At 33.0% G+C, this 22,994-nt stretch overlaps 1 protein-coding gene across 4 annotated transcripts in view; it reads left to right on the top strand.

The window, feature by feature from the left end:
- Nucleotides 1-22,994, top strand: part of LOC130441144 (titin) — a 453,335-nt gene that overhangs the window by 359,064 nt on the left and 71,277 nt on the right. For all 4 annotated transcript variants that reach the window (XR_008909591.1, XM_056774695.1, XM_056774694.1 and 1 more), the window contains exon 4: nt 2,869-3,042. Coding sequence is in view for 3 of the 4 variants with exons in the window: in XM_056774695.1 (XP_056630673.1) it covers nt 2,869-3,042 (174 nt within the window). In the remaining variant the exon portion in view is untranslated. The remainder of the gene's footprint in view (nt 1-2,868; nt 3,043-22,994) is intronic.

Genomic DNA, 22,994 nt, shown 5'->3' with positions numbered 1-22,994 from the left:
CATCAAATACGAATAACCACAAATTCGCCCATTGGAGATCGAGGTTAAGAGCAAAATAATGATGAGGCAACTTTACAAAATCTTGGAAGCCCCTTTAAGACCAAAAATGATAATACCGTGGCATATACTCATCCGAAGTGTCCAACATAATCCCACATAGAGCAATACTACTCAGATAGCAGTTGCTCTGAGCGCACAGTACACCAAGTACACGCTCTCCTTATTCAAGAGAAGTGGAGACCTCTGGAATCAGCTACCAAAAGTACGTCTTTCCTGAACACTACATCCACAGTGCAGGTTCCAATCGAGCTTCTATATATACTTTTTTCTGCTTGCTTTATTCAAAAAAATTCATTTCCGGATAGGAATTTAATACACCTGGTTTCTGACTCAATTCTATTCACTGTATAAACACCTTTTTCAACCATCTAATTATGGAGTTTGATACGTTTCTATGTTGAACCTATACAGAGCTGAAAAGTATTAATTCATATTTTAATTTATTGATTATCCAAACAAAATATATCATTGTTCAGCTCTATGATGTATTCGTGAGTTTATTCCCATGCAAATTTGATTTTAAAAATTCAAACAATACTGAAACCAATATTATAAATAAATCCGTAATTCATTTCAGTGCAAACAAGTCTATCAATTGTAATCGAAAAAACATTTTAACTTAATTAAAAATCTCTATATTTCACAAATGAAACACATTAATCTGAACACACATCATAAAACCGGAAAATATTGAACACTTTTAGCTTCATATCCTGCGATCAGTCAGCGAGTTTATTATTTTTATGAGGGAAACAAAGATAACACGACCCAAAATATGAAAATTTTGTTTAAATAAAAAGCAAAGTCCTAGTATGTTTAGTAGGCTCTTCGGGAAAAATAACATAACTTCAAACATAATTTCCATGGTTATTTGTTTTGTATAATTATCAGAATTGTTGTATGACCGATCAAATCAAACCAGAAAATGAAAAATGGATTTTTTTTTGACACGAGAAAAAATTCATCATTTTTTATTTTTTTTTTATTTCTGCTAATTCTAATCCAAACCAAAGACACTTCTTTATGAAGTGAGATAAGGTTAATAATTAATTTTAAATTGGACAACGATAATTTTTAAGCAAAATGACGATAAAAAAGGCTGGAATATTTCAAAAAAAAGATTTTGGACAATAATGAAAGATTCAAAGGATCGAAAAGATGAACAAGCAGATGAAGATAGAAAGAAGAGATTTACGAAAACTTTTAATTTTTGTTATTTTTTCGTACATTACTATGATATTTATTCTAGATGTTTAATAATTGTTATTGGGAAGTTATCAACGATTTATTCACTCATTTTGCCCTAAAGTTTATTATCAATGTTTATGTGAAAAGTATAAAAACCGCAAATCTATAAATTACGCTGTTCATGTGAATTAATAGAAGACAATAATATAAAGGATATAAATAATTTTTAATGTTTAAAAACTCATCAGTTGGTCGCATTTATCTACTGGTCTAACAGGGTAAAGAGGATCATATGACTACGACCCAATTAACTCGATCAGTTTTAGAACAACAATTAACGTTATCCAGGTTAGTTTCCAAACATTCGAATCATGATATAAAAACTATTTAGATACAAAATGCATTGGTTCAAATTTGAAAAATCCTCAAATATGCTTTTAAAGTATATAAAACTTAGTTTTAGATAAACAACTGGTTCATTTATTGTTCGATTTGATTAAATAGAAAATAAAACAGCTAACATTGTCTGCAGAAAAGACACTTGAGAGAAATACTAGAAACAACCAATTGGAACAGATACAGCAGTACATGAGAAGAATGACGAAGTTAATATTAAAAATAAATCAATTGAAAAAACATAGATAAATCAGTAAAGACCAGGAAAACAATGGAGGTGATTAAAATAAAGAATAGACAATAAATTAATTAAGCAAGAATGCATTGAAATAGCAATTCCATGTTACTTCTCTGGTTTACTCTCTAAAGGATAGTCATCTAGCGATTTTCTGGCTAATAAGAAAATATAACCGCGGGCTAACAGGTGAAGAACTACGAATAAACAAGAATACGTAAGCTAATACTTTAGAAATTGAAGAGAAATCTGTACTGTCCTAAATAAATAGAAATATATGACGAAACTAGAAATGGTGGTTTACGAAATATCTGCTTGAAATATTTTTCTGGAGAATTTAAGAAAAGCCTATATGGAAAACCACATAATAATTGTAGCCATTCGACATAATAAACATGAAAGGCAGGAAAAAGCCATACCTACATTAGTTCAACTTGCTTCTAGAAGGTGACAGATGAAAATAATCTCTAAATGAAAACACTCGACCTAAATAAATTCGAATTAAAGTAGTGATTTTTTTTCTGGAAGTGACTGTTGGGCCACAATATCTAATTAATGAAATAGGAAAACATTTGACTTAAGTCTCAAGTCGATAGTATTTTATAAAATGTCATAATTGTCCAAAACATACAACATTGTTCAATGAATGCAAAGTTTTTGCTGCTAAGTTCAAAGTCCATTTCAATAAAGACCGAAATTATTCAAAACGTCAATTTTTAACCTGTTAAAAACTAATTTGCAATTAGAAGAGACCTAAAATGAAGACATTTTAAGAACAAAAACATATAAAACGATCAAAGTAAAGATAAATTTAAAAAAAATTAATTCAAATTTGGCAAAGTTATCGCCTCTTTTGTCTCTTTTCTCAAGTAGCAATTAGTTACGTGAAATATCACTATACAATATACTAGTGCTGGTAATTCTTATACACAGTGTCAATGAAAACTTTTGTCTGTTAACAAATCTATAAATCATTTCTTTCATTTCAGAGATACCTGATGTTATAAAAATTCATCGAGGCGGAGACCATACTCCATTACCTAACGCCACTGTTATCGGACCATTAGAAGAAGAAGACGAAATCGATTTGATTTGCGAAGCTACCGGTGGTAAACCAACACCCATCGTTTCGTGGTACAACGGAACCACCTACTTAAAACGGGGTATGTCTGATTATGAATATTACGAATTCTATTTTCCTATTTATGTTTGTTAGTTTTGTCTACTTGAATTTTAATTATAATAAAACTTTTTGGAATTATTTATACGAGAGATGTACCAATACTAAACCTACATTTTGATCTATCGATTCGGAATGAAGGAACTATACGAGGGTTGTTACTTAATTTTTGAAAGGCAATACTGATGTGAATATGTCAAAGCTAAAGTTTAACATTTTTTAATGGTGAGCATACCCAGAGCGTGATGTAATACGAGTGCTATTTGAACTGCTTGAAACTTTCATATTGGTCAAAATAGAATTAAATCTCGAACATTTCCGTTCGATGATTTTCTATAACTATCGACATGGATTAAACCAACAGCAGCGTGCCAAACAACCTAACCTAACCTAACTTAAATCGCGATATCAACGTTTTGGAGATACCTCAATCGGAATGAAAAAATTGCTTCCACAATTGTTTCAAACGCATGCGATGTTTTGATCTTGATAAAGAACATGTTGAAAAATAATAAAACCATATCCAATAATGTAGCAATCCTCGGTGTGATTAAAGTTGATTTCAATACCTTCGAAATAAATTACTTTTGATGGAAGAATTGTAGTGAAGAAAGTATCGATTTTAACTTAAGCATTTTTGGTGGAAATTGTGTAATTTAATCTATCATTTTACCAAGTATTTTATCTCAATATTTATATAAATACACATCAAATTTCATGAATAAACAAGTAGTTTATTTATATATATATTATTTATATATTTATATAAACCATATAATTTATGGATTAAATTCATTCGATGGTGGCAAGAAAAAAATTTCTAATACTCATACGAATTTGTGCAAAAAATATAATATTTATAATTTCATCGTCTTGTCGAATGGATCAGGAGTTTTATAGCTCCAAATAATTTGTGTTCACGAAAAAGTTATGAAAATCTACTCTATCCTGTCCCGTCACGAGTAATTTAAGTAGTTACAAGACTTACATCCTATCCGACTAATAAACAATAACAGAAGAAGTAAACATTATTTTTGTACCTGAAATCTGTTAGATGATTGTGATAAATTAAGTCTAATTAAAGAAAAAAAATATATTTTCATCTTATAAAGTTTGTTTTTATAGCAACTAAAAGAAATTTCAAATTCCAATATATATTTTTTAACTTTAGTAGAAAAAAAAACAATGAAATTGTGTTGATCAAGTCCGGAAAACTCTGTGCCATATTACAGGTCCTAATCTTCGCTAGAAGAAATCAATACAATAAAACAGTCATAACTACAGACTCCATGAGCTCAATACAAACCATTCAAGAACTTTGTCCCAAAGATCCAATAGGTACCCTTATTAAAACCCTTATCCACAAATCCAAGGCAAAAGTATCAATTATTTGGGTCCCATAACACATCGGCATCCCAGGAAACGAAAAAGCAGACAAATCTGCCAAAGAAGCAGCAGATAACACCAAAAAACAACAATTGTACGCGAAGTGATAGCGAACGACTATAAAGGGACAATCAAAACAAAAGTTCAGTGCAAGTGGCAATGTGAGTCGAACAGATCGCAATTACAAAAACGAAAAACTAACTAACAACTTTCCAAACACCATAATTTCTTTACTCAACAATAATTGTAATACCACAAACTTAATCAAATATATAAAAGACACTCAACTGACAACTCATAACCTTTGAATTTGATACGAAAATATCCATATCCATAAGTTTGAAATTATTAAACATATTAGAAATGAGCTTTTCATAATTTGCAGATTTTTTACTGCAACGTAAACCCTGAATCGCAGCTAGTCGGCTGAGCTACATTTTTGTGCATGTCCCTAACTCTAGGAATTCCTCACTGGACTTTATTTTCTTTATTTGTGGACTGATGACAATGGTAGTTCCATCTACAGCAAATGACAATTTATGAAAAATACTCTAGTGTTCAAAATCTAAAATATTGACGAATGACCTTCACAAACTTCTTTAGGGGGCCTAATCATATTTGTAGTAACGAAGTTATCAGAATATAATCCGTTTTCACAATCTGTCCACTCTTAACATTATTTTTTTTCTATCCAAAACTTGATACGGTTTATCTCTATAAATTATTTCCATAAGTATGTATTCCCATCAGAAAACTTACTCACGTATTTAATCCTATCTTTTTGTCAGATATATTCGATTTACATCTATTGAAGCCGATTGAGGTCGATTGTAACTTTGTGTTGATTGAAAATTTCTGATGACTATTGTCACCTTATTTTGATTCATAATTTTTAATATGTATTGACGTTGATTGAAGTCGAATCACATCAATTTTCATATATTTGGGTGTATTGGCGTTTACTTATGTCAGATATATTCGATTTACAGCCATTGAAGTGGGTATAAGGCGTGTGTAGAGGCCAACTGTGATGTAGTATCACTTCTCTAAAGTCTCCTCTATTTATTTCTATCCATTACTGTCCACTACATCCAATATATTTTTCTTGCGCTTTCTCAACTTCCTCATTCCATGGTTTTCTTGGTCTTCCTTTTTACTATTCGTGTATTCGTATACTTTTGTAACCGTTTTGTCGTTCTTCTACTTCAGTATCTGTAGGTTTCGGTTTTAGATTTTTGCTGTATGTTTTAATTATTATCCTGTCAAATATTCTTTCCTCCTTATATATCTCATCTTCATGTTCTGTGCCTCATTCAATGTACAAAAGTCATCTCTGTGGCTATGAATAGAGCTCTGGTTACTTTTAGATATAGTTGATAAGAAAATATTTATTTAATAATGAACCTAAAACAGTTTTTGTTGACTTGTGTGAGGTTGAGGTACATTTATAAGAACAGAAATTTAGTTGACTACAGTTTTCTACCAAAATATCCTTTACAATCAATATAATCGTGTTACAGCCTTAATATCAAATGAGTGACCGCTTCAAACCGACAGAATCTCAATAGCAGCGGTTCAATTTCAGGACTTAGCGAATTTTATTTAATATTTTCTAGGATAAAAATTAACTTGTGAGCATTTGAAACTCCCAATTCCGTTAAACTGGAAAATGCGAACGGGTCAATAGAGTAATTCAGAAAATTTTGCCGACGCCATCAAAGATCATTTTTCAAACGTGTCTTTAACAGGGCCAAAACTTTCCGTCAAAAATTCTTTAATTAAACTCACTGAGCTTAGGACAGTTACTTTTTTGTGGCTGTCCTTTACTAATTTTGTAATTAGTTTTGGAATTGCGCTTTTCTGAAAGTAGAGAATTTTGAAAAAGTAAAATAAATCAAACCTCAATAACTGAATGTAATGGATGAGATAAATAGAAACTAGTATCGGATTTAAAATTCTATAATTTAGACTAAATTTCATTTTCCTTCCCGTAAAATGTTATACTCCAAAGAGAACATCTTCGTTGATAGAATTCTTACATGACTTACAAACATTCATAAATTATTCTGGTATAAACAATTTCCAATCCAATAAACTTCTATTTTAGAGTTTGGATCTCAAAATCATGTTTAAAACTGTTTATTTTACAGAGAACAAAGAATTTAAACGCTTCATGAGTAATTTCTGCTTCATAAAATGTCTTTACAATTAATTGAAGTGTACAAATTATTTTCTCAATCTGATCGTTGCATTCTTCAATAGTTCTACGACCATTATTCAAGATTATTATGCCCAAATGCCAAAATACTGACCAACTCATAAGATAAGCCAAAATTTATGATGAGTTTAATTCTTTCATTTATTCAAGAATATCCCCATACTCCAAGAGCTGCTCTTGTTCCTTCTTCCCATAGAGTACCAAACTCTCATCCTCATTACTTAAACTGTCTCCAACATCATCATCTACATCCAATATGAGGTGGAATTCTATTTAGCCTGAATTGTATGGTGAAGTCTGGGTATAAGGAACGAAAAATAAGCATTTCCAGGATGGAAGATATGAAACAGAACATGTTCGGAAAATATTGAAAGAAGAAGGTTCGATTTCCAGGAGTGTAATCCAATAAAAGAACAATAAAGGCTGGCATTTTAACAATCTACTAGCGTTTTTTATGGATTCTATAAAAGATATATTATTTTAATCTTCGTCATCAATTATAATTAATTTTACAGATCAAAACCTGTTTTTACTGTAGTTCAATATACCGATTTTGACATTTAATTTATAGTATTCGACAACATTTCTCCCCTAACGTTTTTTTTTGTAATCTAAGAAAGTCCCATCGATGATAATAAATGAGCATCTATTTTTGAAAAGATTAAACTACATAATGTTATCTGTATCCTTCTTTTATTATTCAAATGGATTGCCATTTCCTTTTTATTTATTGTAACGGCGCTGCCGAATTTCCCATTTCGTCGTTCAAAGATAACTCCAGTGTTTACATTTCTTTTCGATTTTCATTCCCTATCGCTGTCCGTGTTATTTATCTTCTTACTTTACTTACTAATCGAATCCTCGTTAACGAATTGGTATCGTTACAAATAATCGCAAAATAATATAAGTGAAAACGGAAAATCTATCTTCGGACATATTTTTTTAAAATTATAAAAAACGAATGAAATATTTTAATGGTAGAGTGGATCAATTTAATATAGACATTTTGGAGTTATTAGAAACTTTTGCATATTGCTAATAATTTATTTCACCTGATTTTGTCATTCAATTTTACATTAGCGACTCTCTGAACTTTCCCATAATTTAGGAACACGTAAATGTAATAACAATAAACTAGAATTTGTGTAATTTTGTGCAGTATGAACATTGTTAACTTAACAAATTTTAGAATATTTTATAAATATATATCGTTCCGTCTAGGCCCATACCATGCTAATAACTCTTTTCTATTTCTTGTAGTACACTTCTCTCCATTACATCTCCTTGTGCCGAAACCATCTTTTTTTGTTCTTTATTTCCTGGTTTGTCTTTCTCTACCATATGTCTCCCAAGTTTTTCCTTTCTAAAGTAATTTTGTCTACCATCCATCTGATTTAGTTTCTTCCGTTTTATTTAGTATCCACGTTTCGCTTGCATAAAGTACTGTCAATCTGATGACTATCTGATGGATGAAGCCAAGTTTTATGGACTATGTTCTTGGAGACTAGTATCTTGAGCATTTTGTCTGTCTGTTTGCTTCCTCTCGTATTAACCTTGCTTCCATGCTTTATTCCTCATCACTAATTTCTTCCAAAATAAACGTAAATGTTGGGTTGTTGTAATTCAAGCATATAAGGGTCCTCAATAATTTTTGCTCCAGGAAAACCAACCGTGGAGTAGTGGTTAGCTAAGCGAAAACAACACCAAGGACTATGGATAACCGTAAGCTAACTCAGATAGTTTCGACTTTAAAAATAATCTAAAGAATATGTTGGAAATATCGTAAATGAATATTAGGATATGCGAAAGCTGTGTTCAAAGTAGATGCCACGAACTCACAATCGACAAATTAATTATTCTGAGCAGTGTTTGGTGATGTTCAAGAATGAATCACGGCTCTATCATCTCACATTTGTATTCAAGTCGATTGGAATGAAAGTGATGAACCGATTCCAAAGCGGGGAAAAACGCAAAATAGGTTGGTAAGATTTTGGCATCAATATTTTAAAATATTCATGGTATAATATCCGTCTGCGATTTTTAAAAGAGTAAAACTATAAATATCTACTATTACTACTAAAAAAGACAATACACCGTGTCACAAATCAATAAAAATGATGACGAAATTTAATGATTTTGGGTTTGAATTGCTCCCACATCCACTATATTCACCAGATCTGTCACCAGCGACTTTTTCCTGTCTCAGATCTCAAGAGGATGTTCGCTGGACAGCAATTTGTATTGTATGACCGCAATAATCATTGAATCGTACTTATATTAAATAATCGAGTTCTATGAAGAAAAATTCTTTCTATGCTAGCCTAGGAATTTCAGTACACTTGTACTGTCTTTAACACCGAACTATTTCAAGCTTGTTGAAAACAAAAGGTGGAGCAAATTTATTGTAACTATAAAATAAAAGAACAGATTGGAGGGTAGATTTCGCCGAGTTAACTTATTTTATTTGACGTTTAAAGAAAATTACGTCCCGCACTAATTGCGAACGCTAGCTCCATCTCCACAACACGCTTGATTACTCATATGAAGTAATAAATTTACCGGGCAAATTTGCAACGTCGGAAAACATCACGTAACATTCGTTATCGCCGACGACAATCTCGGGATGTATTATACGTGCGTAGTTGGGAGTTTTTCGTCTTTTACCCGATGCCAGCGTCTCCATAAATTCAACCGCTAAATTTATGACTCAATTTATGGCGGATCAAAACGCTGTCGAATAAACTATAAGATGAAGTTGGAAAAATAATGCTTCTCCGATAACATGCCACTGCATATTAGAGTTATACATTTTTTTGACTTTATTCAAGCATAGAAAAATTGGAAATTTACATTAGAATAATTTACAAATGAAAATCGATAACCCCAAACCATAACTTCTACTCAGAATTTAGAACCAGTGGCGTTGCCGGTACCAATATAAAAGTGGATAAAATAGTCCCTAAATTCTACTTAATCAATCAAAAAATGCTTGGACACGATTTACCTACTTTTTCGCATTTTTGTTATTAATCCATGAAACGAAGGGAATATCCATCGTCACAACCCTTGGAGGACCAGGGGCTTTCTACCTTTAGCTGACATTTTCACGTTATAGAGCGCTGGAAACTCGCTCAATTACAAACGACACAATTAAAAAATATATTGACGAAATTAAATTAGTTTGGTACTGGTATGTGCAAAGTATGGAGAAGGGAAGATTGCCAAAAAAATAATTAAGTGGATCCCATAGGAAAGCAAAAAGATTCCCATGGATACATGGGATCAGAAAATCGGTGTGTATTAGAAACCTAAGCGTTAAAAAAGAGTGGCAATTACGCATCGGACAACGTCCTTATAAGTACGAGGCTGCTTAGAAAACGTCTTTGATAGAGGTCCACATGTGTCTTCACTCCTCTTCTAGGATTGAAAGTTTGAAACGCGTTATGCTCTATAGATTTTGGGGTGTATGAATCTTCTCTATCGTTAATTATTCTCCATGCGGTCCTATCCTCTGTTTCTTCCATATATTTTTGAATTCTACTTCTAACCACTTCAATCTAGGCATATTCTTTCTTCTTTTATTTCCTATATCCCAGAAGAGCATTGACAAAGCTACTGTCACTTTCTGCAAATGTTCTAGCCATTTTATTGTTTGGGTTTTGGTTTATTACACTATTTTAACTACATCTTCCTCTCTTTTTGAAAATTTTCATGTGCAGTCTTGCTTAAGTTCTCTTTTCGTCATTGTCTCTTCTCTATACATTGTTATCAGTCTTAACATTGTCTTTTATCATTCACTTTGACATCTTTGCATGATAAAGCTGCCAATGGAGAGAATATCGTTCTCCAAAAATTATACTTAGAAAGTTATAAGAGAATTTTAATTTGATTTTAGCACAATAATGATTGATAGTAATCTTTCTTGATTTCTATTATAACAACTTTCTCCTACTATATGGAAAGAATATAGGATTGTATGATATCTAAACATTCTTTGATTTTTTGTTTCAATTCTACTGTTAAACATTTAGTTCTGCTCAATTTGAATTTACAAATATGGTTATTCTTATCAATGATGTAGATATAATTTGCCGTAGCTGTTCCCAATATTTTGGAAATACACGTATCTTAACTCACAACATAATCCTCTTATAATGTTTTCCTAATTATTTTGTCTTTTGTTTTTGCATTTAATATCGGTCATCTACTCTCTTAACATCATAAAGCCAGCTTTTCTGGATTTGTCTACATTTATTCTAATCTCTGTTGGCCTACCCACTGTCATTTAAACTTTGCTTCAAGATTTATTATATCTGTGACTCCTGTATATCTTCCGAGTTACGGAAACAATCTCCAAGCTATATTCAATGGATCTTTACCCTATAGGAAGTATACATGATTCTTATTCTACTACATTTTAAGGTTATTGAAAATTGTTCTGCCCTTAGGGATATTGAACCAACTAAATGATGTCCAAGTTGGACAAATTTTTATGTCCATTCCGGTAGTCTGGTTTTCTTTATCTAATTTTATATTGTAACCTACATGGACATGCTTGTCGACTTTTTGAATAATACGATGTTCTATAATACCTGTTATTATTATTTTTTGTTCACGTTCCTCGTTAATCTAGTGTTCTTTGATGCTCTGTTAAGTTTTCATAAAAACTTAATCTCAATAAGATATAATTTTTAACAATTTGTGTTCAAAAGATCTCTTACCGAAACCTATATGCTAAATTCAACGCTATTTTTCAAAACCAGATAATAGCGCCATTGAATCGACTAAAATCATTTCCTAAATTGAGTCAATTAACCATATAAATCCAATTTATATTTCTATAGAACTATATTGAGAAATATATGAACGAAAACAGCTACGACACATATATGATATAATTATTACATTATCAACTTTGGGAACTGTAAGTTGTCGTAGATGTTGTGAGCCCACAATTCGGTCGACAATTAACTTGACCTAAGTTAGTTTGGTTCAATTTATGATTTCAATAAGGAATCAACAGTTAATTTAGTTTCGGTTAGGATATTTGAGATTCGAATTACTTCATTGTTAACTTCCCCGAATCGAATTAAGATTATGTAAATTTGAATAGAGCTGATATTATATAACTCATTAGATCTCAAACGAAGGGTAATAGTTCGACAGAAACCGTAATTTCAAAGGTTCAAATTTAACAGTTTAAAATATTATTATCATTTCTTCCAAGATTCAACTAAAACAATCTTTTAGTGGATGATTCGAATTTTATACATTTTACAAATGATTAGGACTTGATTTATGACTCTAATTGATAGGTTTCGTATTAGTATAGTCATTTGGTCAAAAAAGGGGGTAACCGGAAACTTCTATAGAATTTTTTAAGCTCATTACGACTTTCCACTTTGCCACTTCGTATCTTTTCTACTCGCACAGCTATATTGAGAAACATGGCGATCAAAAGCACTTTTTTGGTGATACTGTATGATACTTTGATCAATCTTGATTGAGAGCGACTTTTTCTGTATTTCATGAATCAGTAATAACTCCTGTTAACACAAATAAGTCTCTCTTTATCCATTCTTCGAATACGAGTGTTTACAAAAGATGCTTTTCGGAATATTTCCTTAAAAGTGTATACATTTTTGTACATACTAAAACCAAAACTTGTTTCCACTCTGAAGTTGATATCGTAGAAACATGCTTTTGATTAAGTCGCCAACAGCTACTTGAGGTACCTTTTTTTATAGTGAGTAACAAGAAAAAATCTTTATTCGATGAATACGGGCAATGAGCATCTTCACGTTTCATCCATGGTTATTGAAACATCTTCACGACGCTGCTTTTATTCCATTGTGAGCAAACGCGGCATCCATCTCGCCCATAGCTTTCTCATGTCCAAATTTTCAGTTAATATGCGATGTACCGTACTTTTTGAAATAATTACTATGTCTGCTAGCTCGCGCACTTTCAGTTCACGATCATCTAGAACCGCATTGTGGATTTTCCTCAACATTTCTGGAGTCGTCACCTCAGTGGTAGTACGGCCTCGTTTAAGCTATTCTACCCAATATTTTACCGTTAATAACGAAGGAGCAGTCTCACTCAGAGTTGAATCCAGTTCAACAGTTGTATCATATAACGATGACAAATTTTTTTCATATTACTAATTTACTGAAAACCTTAACTATTGATGGCTGCCAAACAAATACTAAACACATGGCGTCTTCAAACCTAAATTATATACTGTATAGATTGTCTACTTTCTAATACGTATTTTTCAAGCAGATACCGCCATCTCTAGGCCAGGCAGGTACTTCTTGGACCATCTTCGTATAAGACACATGCTATGTTTCAATTGAACATAGATAATCTTATTGAAATTATAGTTCCCAGTTCAATTACCAATTTGTAAAAAGAGAAGAGACCAAATACTAGTCAAAGTTATCGTTAAAAATTGTAAATACTGACTCATGTGAGATGCTTATAGTTCTTACAATCTTTCAAGTTTCAAATCTCCGACATCTTCTTCATTAATTTTTTCACTTGATTGATGCAGGCTTATCAACGTATAAATAATAAAAAAACTACTACATCTCTTTCTCTATTTGTTTCAACGTTATCAGATACTTGTATTAATAAATTGAAACTGAAGTTTTGTTTTTTATGAAACGAATGTCTTGTTTTTTGAACAACGCCAAACATAGAGCTTTACCCTCATAAAATAGGTCATACTGTCACTTAACCTATTTGTGTACACGAATATTGACAGACAACTAAAGTATTTCTAATTAAAATTTAATATCGCCAACGAACTGCATACCGTTAACCTCTATGCAGCTAGTTTTAAGTATCTCCTTCATCATCATATTCACCTCAACTCTATCTACTTATGGTTTCATCATATTTAACGATGTTCATAGGAGCCATCTTTATCGTATCATAAACGGAGTATAACGTGAAATGAGTAACCTTTTACGACATACTCCAATGCGAAAATTCAAATTTAGCGGATTAGCCGAAGAGATGATTAGTATCTTATTCTCCCGAGAGTCTGGCGTTTATATTGAGATCGTCTTAAAACTTCGGGATATTAAGAACGAAATGCTCAGCAAAAATAGAAAATATTTCTATCAAAGGATGCATAATGTCGAGATTTGCTTTGTCCGTAATTAAATCTTTGTAAGAAAAGTTGAAGTAAATGGAAAAAAAAACATTGAAATATTTATAATTATAAAAATTCTGGATGATACAGAAAAGCTAAAGAAACTTTTAAAACGATCCTCTTATTTGCGGTAATTAGATGTTTATTGTTTGAAAATGAATGATTTCACAGTTTTTAAAATCTATAGGGTAAGCCACAAGATAGTATCACGAATACTGAAGACCATCCCAGATAATAGCTATGATCAGGGATTAAATCTGAAGCTCATCTTTGTTAATTTCAAGGAATCGTATGATTCAATAACTTAGAAAATACTACATTTGGTAAAAACGACACTGAAAGTAGCTGACGAAAGAAGCATATCGGACAATTTTTAAAAGAAGAGGTTTAAAACGGGAGAACCCACTATCAACAGTGCCGTTGAACCTACAGGACTAAAAAATACAAGATCAATGGAGATGAGAAGGGATCTGAAAAACTTCAACCATTTTATAGCGACGACATAACAAAACAGTCCAGGAGTTCGAATATCTGGAAGTGACAGTAATAAATAAATAAGATGAAACCAAGTTATCGACAAAAGACTGACGAAAGAAAGAAAACGTTTTGAGCCCTAGGTGGACTATTAAGATATTCCAAGAACCGCCAAGTTACGCATTTACAAGACAGTGTTGCATAGCAGTGAGTGATGGATCACGAACAGTAAAGAACAAAATAAAATATAAGTGAGAAAGATGCCGAAAAGAAGCAAAAGCAAAAGCAGTGGAGAAAAAGAACGAGCACAGAGAAACTACCAGAAACAAACCAGGATGGTTTATGTCGTCAGAACATGGATGGGTCATATATCCAGAATGGACGAAAATAAATGGGTGAAAAGATCCTTGTTAAGGAGAGAAGGAGCGAAAAGAGAAAGAGGGCATCCAGGAAAAAAAGGATAAAAGCAAGAAGATTTAGAAAGAATAGGAATGGGAACGAGAACTAGCGTGAAGCAGCCATAAATAGAAATAGATGGAGGAAAGCTTACAGGCTGTGAATCGACTTCCTATCGATCTGTTGTGCTGTGAACTGCTAACCAATCAGGTGGTGGTGAATTTATCTACCTTGGTTTCTTATGTTTTTTGGTTTCTCTGTTTTCTTTTTTTGTTTTCTTTCCTTTGATCTCTTGCAGACAAGAACTGTCGACCACTTTTCCCAATTTCTTCTGGTGATAATTTCCCGAAAGGTATCCAACGTCTTAATGCTTAATGAATTGACATTTTGACTCCTGTTAGTAGGATATGCAAGAAATTTCTTCGGCGGTTCATTTAGATCTAGGGTCTAGCTCTATATTTCTGATCTTCCTGTGTTCTCATCTTTTATGATTATAGCTTCCAGACTATTTGAGAAACCTATAAAAGGTTGTAGTCCTATAAAAGGACTAGTGTATGTAGTCAAAATACCCCAATTAGCTCTGAAATACTTGATATTTTTCATAAATATTGTAAAATGATAATAAATTCATATCATTCGTTTTAAATATAAATAAATTTTATTCAAAATTGCTTTTTCATCTATTGAAGTAGAGACTAGCTATCCATTTTGAAGATGAGAGTCTATTATTCATTTGAACAATGTTCTAGAGCTCATATAGCTGTAAAATAATTAAAGTTTCAATTGAATTAAACGGCATATACGTTCATGGATCTGAGAGGCAAAAAACTGCTCGCTTAATGGATGGTTAATTAAAGTTTTTTAGAGAAATAAAGATTATCTCACTTATTTTGAACAGTTATTTATCTGTTTATTTAAAAACCAGCTCTAATAATATATGACTCTATATATCCAAAGTTCATATCCCAAAACTCATTAATAAAAATTCGAATTTCATTTCCGCATTGTCTTGGAGCATTTCACATTTCTGACACGACATATTTACCATATATTTTCCGCCTGATACCACTATCTGTTTGCGTGCGATTGCGCAACGCTTCATTTTTCGCATGATGATGATTCCGCCTTTTCCTATTTTCTGAATCCATTGGATAACGTCTAAAGTCTAAATACGGTTTGGATATATTAGATTGCCGTATAAATTTATATTCTTGGTTGTTGATTGAAAACTAAAACTCGGTATATTGCGAGATGTTTTTTAAAGTAAATTATGTGCTAAGCAAGTGTATTTTCCGCTGGGACAAAAAGTTTTTTAGGCTGGTCATCGGGGAATAATAATTTGTGAAAGGATAAGGAAGCACCTGAATATCGTGCCATTACTTTTATTTAACTATATATCCTAATGTTTGACTCTGATTTCTATATCAATAGCATATAGTTCAGAATTACCATTTCATATTGTCCAGGTTGAGGCTCAACATTATTGTCACAAAAACAAGGCCATTAAAATGATCATATGCTCTCAACTAATAGATCCTTTATCCATTTTTCTTATTTTCTACACAACTCCTGCAGGATAGTTGTATGTCCATAGTTCTTTCTCCTCCAAAAGTTATTGTCTATCAACCGGTGAGCGATGAACAATTTTATAGTCTATAGTCAGGATTGCTCCTAGTACAGCTAGTAGAGCACTTGTCAAGGCTCCGGTAATTTTTAGTGCTACTTTCCTCTGCATTTTCTTGTAATTCTTTATATATCTGTCTTTTTTAAACGATACTCACCATACTACCTTTCTACAAAAAGTTTTCAAGAACAGATAAAAGGAATTTCATTCTAGAACCTTCCAAGCCTAAATTCCATCGTTTAGAAGGTGTGCACAATCAATTTTGGACAACCAACGAAAAAAAGTCAATCGGCTATAGAAGCTATTAAAAATTAATCTGGTGAAGTGAATCATGGTACGTCTAGATGGTTAGAATCTTGGTGTCAACATACAGAGCTATACATAGACTTCCTTCAATGGATAAAAACGTTTCTGTTTCTGAGCAAGAAATCAATTGAAACCAGAAGATAATTGGAAATCCATTTCCTGTCTGTTCCTCGGAAATTTCGACCCTACAAGATAGGATAAATACATCGGCCTAACTAGGAATAATCTATGAATCCTCACAATGATATTAATGGAACCCCTTGAGAGAATAAAAATAAAAATCACTGTGGACTGCTGGTTCTGTGGGAGAAATACATGATTTCTGTTTGTATTTCTGAATATCTGTGACTTACATGTCCAGTCTACGTGTAATGAGACATAACAGATATTTTTGGTCACAGATCGTTAACAGGCTTATAACTCAATCAATGATCTTTATAGTTTCCAGTAGTTCTAATTAATTATTCGGTATATTGCGCTTAATTTTACCAAAATTATTAAATCGCTGTACCGAGCCCATCCCCTTATGCAAGTGAATTTGAGAAAATATACCCGTTGTAGAACGAGGCGTTTCTGAGGGTGTATATATAAGACCCCTAAAGCAAAACGGTTCGGCGCGTGGGCGTTACACTACCTATAAATTCACTAAATACGTGTAAGATTAAACCACAAATCGCTGTTGTTTTACGGCTAATTCATTTATATCGATCGAATAGAGAAAACGGGCAAAGCCAACGCCAGCCGGCGATCTACACATCTACTACCGCAGAAGCACATACCCTCCATAAACTGCTTTCCAAGATTGGGGAAAGTCTCTCGACTATCTAGGCTAGCCGCTGCGATATATCGGACAGAACCGTATTTATTGATTTTATGAACACATACATCTTTATGATTAAAATCACTAAATACGGTAATTCTCCTACAAGATTGTGTTGTGTGGTTACATACCTTGCCATTCGAATTTGGTAGTAGACCACGTGAAAGAGCTCACATCATTTCGTTTCGTTTTACTTAAAATATACATGAGAAAAAAATAGTTTTGTAAACAAAATACTAATAATAATATTTTATACCTCAATAGATTTCCCATGCTTATTTATCTTCTTAATATTGTACCAAATCCTTTATCGGATTTTAGTAACCATTCACTTCCTCATTCTGTATTAACCACTAGTGGAATTGAGCTAAAATTCAATAACAGGACCGAACCAGGCTAAATATTTACTGTTATCAGTTTGCCAGTGCACGCTCAAAGATTTAGATGTTTTCGATGTTTCTTGCACCTAGGTTTAAACCTCAACCGTTTTAAGAGGTATAAAGGCCGAAATCCACTACCTACACGCCACGCCACGCCAAGTGTCGAATATGTGCGCATAATATGTTTTCCCATTTAAATAATACATCTGAGAATTTTGAATTGCCCCGCATGGGATGGCGTGGCGTCGGGTGACGTGCAGTGGGCTGAGTGTACGCAATTGAATTAAAAGAAAAAAATACGCACAAATATTCGACACGTTGCGTTGGGGGTGTGTAGCGCGGCGTGGCGTGTTGGAGACCACTTCTATCAAATGAAGGTTTATAAATAGGTGAGTTTAAGATCTATAAAGCTGCTTGTGTTCCAAGTCCCTACAGAAGTCTAACTACAATGTAGTACTATTTGGGGCTTTACAAAAATTAATTTCTAACTATGAATTATTGGTTGTTACTGAAGGCTTTGCAAAAATTCAAAATTCATTCGTTTGTACCTATTTCTGTAATTTTTTCTTTGTTTTAGTACTTATTGATATCAGATTAATGTCGTTAAAACTCATTTCTTTTAAGCACATTGTCCTTTAACATTTTAATCACAAAAAAGGTTTTGGTAAAATAGTTTGTCGGTAGAGAAGCAGATACGATCCTGATTGACATAAATGGAGTGAGGACAAGCCTCCGAATGGCGATAACGTCAATAAAGCTGGATTAATTTAATGCTTTCATTGTTCGGAATTGTCTTGGGATATTTCGACTTGAGTTGACACCCCATACTGCCCATATTCTATCTAAAACCCAACTGAGAATTCTCGACCACGTTCAACGAGGACCTGTTTTGGTTCAAAAGTACAAACAATTGACAACGAATCAAGGATGAAAGCGAATACAAAACAATAGGTTTAATTAGAAGCTTTATATTTATATTTTGAATAAATCGAGGTTTTTGAAATACTATAATACGTTGAAGGTTTCTAAACTTGAAATATATGTAAAATGCCGGAAATATCATGTAGAGTTTTATCAGCAATAGATGTTAATAGATAAATAATTAATAGAAACAAAACGTAATTACGAAGTGACAATCAGACATCAGAAACAAGGCCAGAAACATCAAAAACGAAACGGTTCTTGGAGGTAACGAAAATGAGATTTCTCAGGTGTTACTTACCAAGAAAGAAAAACGTTAGACGATCGCGTGATATTAATGGATGGATATCAAAGTTCAAATAACAATTTAACCAACATAATCCATATGACAGAAGTATAAATCTCCAATTGCAATACAGAGTAGAGATCGATCACGAAAGAAGTGTCAATCTGGAGCCAGGATGAAAAAAGATATCGAAGAAGAAACAGGCGGTACTTCTACTATGGAAGAAAGAAGAAGGAGAAACCACAATAAATTGAGTTATATAGAGGTCCTATATACAGTTCTTAAAACTAATAATGGAAGCAGAGACAGGTAGACAAAGTCATAGGAAGAGGTTCAAAGTTGGTGACTTTGAGAGGATTAGATTAGGTCCACTTCATAGAAAATACAACCTGAATCATTTCCCTTTTTCATTCGTCTTGTTTCTATTTTTTTGCCAATTCCTCATTCCCTTTCTGTTATTCTGTTTGTAAAATGATTCGCTGTTATATTGGATGAATAAATTTAGAGCAGAAACAACTTAGAATGTCTCAAAGATTCATATTAATTCTAGAATTAGAAAGAATTCCAGTCTGCGATTTAAATTAACTCAAATGAGTTTCAAACGAAAACAGAAATATATATAAATTATATTTGAAAGATAAACCGTTAAGATATTCGGTCTGGATTAAAGGAAAATTATCCATTGTGCGATGGGGATAGACCCTCCAACCGGACAATTGGAATCCAAACGAATATTTATCGCTGGTCTGCTGATTACAACTACATAGAATCGTGAAAACTCGGATAAAGAAACGGATGACTATATAATCTCTGTTTTTGATTTATGGAAGGTCCCATCGGTAATTTGATTATCAGTTGAGTTGAAACGTAATATTTTTTTTGTCGAAGGCCATCGTTGAATCTATGTTTCCAGCAACGCATATGGAAATAGGGAGTGATGTATTCAAAGTGTGATGAGTTGTTTTATTTGTAAATGTTGATTTTTCGATTGTTTTCGTGTTCCGATGACGAGTTCCATCAGAACGGAGGATAAGCCAAGTGTTGTTGATTGGCGCGTCCTTTTTATGAAAGCGGAAATACGTGATTTAGTGCGAAAAATGTCGCGTGAAGGATATTCTGTCGGCTCGTTTTATGTGTTTTCAGAATGTCATCATTTACTGTTATCGTAGAAAAACCCACATTAGAGAACAAAAACTACGATAAACTTTTAAATAGATGACCTTGTGTGACATTCTGGATAATACAGAGGTCGGCATAAGTCAAGCAAAAACTTTGCATTGAAAGGAAAGAATGCAGCGTAAAAATTAATTTATTCAAAGACATTACAAAAGGGATTCGATACTATAAGTGTTTAAATTGATGACCATATTGATCAATGCATTTAAGGGAACTTTTCTTAACGGAGAGGCAGGTCTGTCGAAGCACGTCAAGCTGTACGCGAGCTCCAACTTCTTCTTCAATTGCAGTTCGAGAGTCGGGAACGGTGCGAAGTCCTCTTGCAAAAACGCAGTCCTTGAAAATGCGCCACAGAAAGAAATCCTGATTATGAATGGAATTTGGTTGTTAAAAGTGTATGGGTCTTTCAAAACGAGCTAAATCCAACAAAAATTGATCGCGCACGAAGCACTTCAAAGCAAATCGTCTCGTGCTTTTTTTGGAATAACATAGAAAGGTCAGTTCTGCATTGTAAACCAGTGTGAGCTCTGTCACATCAGTTCAAACAAAAACGTTTTTAAACAGACACAACATTAAATTGAAAGTTGTTAGATCAAAAATAAATTTCGAGGTCAACCTGAAGAAGCGGTCGATGTGTTCAAATCATATTTTATACTTAGTTTTTTGACTTGTAGCTCGAAACTGTTTATCTTTACCGAGGAAATACTAAAGTAAAGGTTGACAATGTGTTTACCAAATGTTACTCAAAAAGAAAACTAGTCTATACTATGGTTGAAATAGAAATTTTTGAAATCAACATTTCTTCAACTCTGTTAATAAAAATGTGAATAAAACAACTAAGCAGTAAGTCATTTTCAAATGACAACTTCTCAAAATCATTATAAACTTCTTGAAAACTCATTTATGAAAACTACCGGGCACGTTTTACAATTTTCCTGTAAAATATAATTGGAAAATCATTGCATTTTCACTCAAACGATTCCAGTAGTGCTAGAGGAAGTCGGTATATCTTTGTCCATCACATCCGCACATCCAATCTGTCGATAACATCGTATTACCATTTCCGGTTTTGGGACTGGTTTCAGGTTTTGAGTGCCTCTTTTCCTTCCGGTCTTGAAAACCAGATGGCGGTAGTTTGGCCTAATTAAATTCGTATTTATTTCCTTTGGAACGGCTCTTTCATAGCTGCAGATTTTGAAAATTAATGTTTCCCTATCAGTTACTTTAATATACTAACTCCTGTGTAATTGTATGCTACGCACTAGAATTATAAAATAGTAAGGGTAGAGACGAGACACACTACAAGCGGACGTGCACGAAATAAAATATTTGGATATTTTGGGACACTCAAATTGTACGATAAAAGAATAGATTGCTAAATCGAATGGGGATGAAAAAGTAAGACTTCATACGTGTCGGGAATATATTGGATTCGTTTTTTGCCGAATATCCGGATTGTATTTTCTGATGAATAAGTATTTGAACATTATTTTTGATGGAGGAACGTTTTAAAGGTGAGAGTAATTCTTCAAATCTTCAGCCGGCGAAACGATTTAGCCATTGGCGTACCTATACGATTTACATTGATATATTCACGTTTAATTAAGACCAATATTGTGTAAGTATTTTATAGAATTCTATGAAAAGATTTTATCGAAAATAGTCTAATTACAACAATGCTTGATATTTATTGGTTGCAAGTTTAGTGATTTTGAGTGTTTTGCTAAATATATTGATAAGATCAAAGAATCAATATTTTTATCTTTTTCAAATACTAATTTTCTATTGAGAAAAGCCTAAAATTGAGTTAATTCATCAACAAAAACCTATAAAAAGGTCTAAGAAGTGAAAAGTTGAAGAAATTAATATCAATCCATTCCATTTTTTTTATTTTCGTCTGATTTATTAACGGTTTTATATGTTTTAATGTATATACGAGGCGTATTTTTTAAGTAAGTACCATTTTGGAATTTAAAAAAGAAGTGCAAAGATATCGCAATAATTTTTTTTTACATGAAAGCCTGTACCTTAATCTCCTTTTTTATATAATTTCCGTGAATATTGAGGCATTTGTCATAACGTGGTATCAGTTTTTGAATACCCTCCTCATAAAATTCTGCCGCCTGACTTGTTAACTACTGTATCACAACTGTTTTGACTTCGTTATCGTCTTGAAGACGCTGACCGCCCAGGTGTTTCTTTAAGAGCAGAAACAAATGGTAATCGCAGGGCGTGGGATCAAGGCTGTAGGGAGGATGATCTAGAGTTTCCTATTGAAAAGATTTGATGAGATCTTTGGTCCGAATAGCCACATGTGGACGGGTATTGTCATGAAACAAAACGATACCGTTACTCAACTTGCCTCGTCTTTTGTTCTGGATTGCACGACGCTGCATTGATTGTCTAATTACAAGGCCGAAGTTCCACTGGCAATACTCCTTTTATGTCCCAAAAAAATGTGCACATGATTTTCTGGGCAGAAATTGTTTGCTTAAATTTTTTTGGGTGATGATCACTCATAATGTTTTGTCCGTAAACTTCACAGATCTCACTATGAATATCGATCGGTTTTAGCACTAAGAAATCGTACGTGCGGGACTCACGATTGTCGGAGACTCAGTAAACAATGTACAGAATGAAGAATCAGACTGTAATGGCGGCAGTACGTAGACAACAGATGTAAGTAACCAGCGCGCATGTGCGGAACGCCGACCTTGGGGTTGCGGCGGCGGAATCGCAAAACGGTACTTACTTAAAAAATATGCCTCGTATATATAAATAATGAA

Source organism: Diorhabda sublineata, chromosome 3 (assembly GCF_026230105.1).
Source record: "Diorhabda sublineata isolate icDioSubl1.1 chromosome 3, icDioSubl1.1, whole genome shotgun sequence".
Classification (NCBI taxonomy): Eukaryota; Metazoa; Arthropoda; class Insecta; order Coleoptera; family Chrysomelidae; genus Diorhabda; species Diorhabda sublineata.
This window is presented reverse-complemented; position numbering and strand designations above follow the sequence as displayed.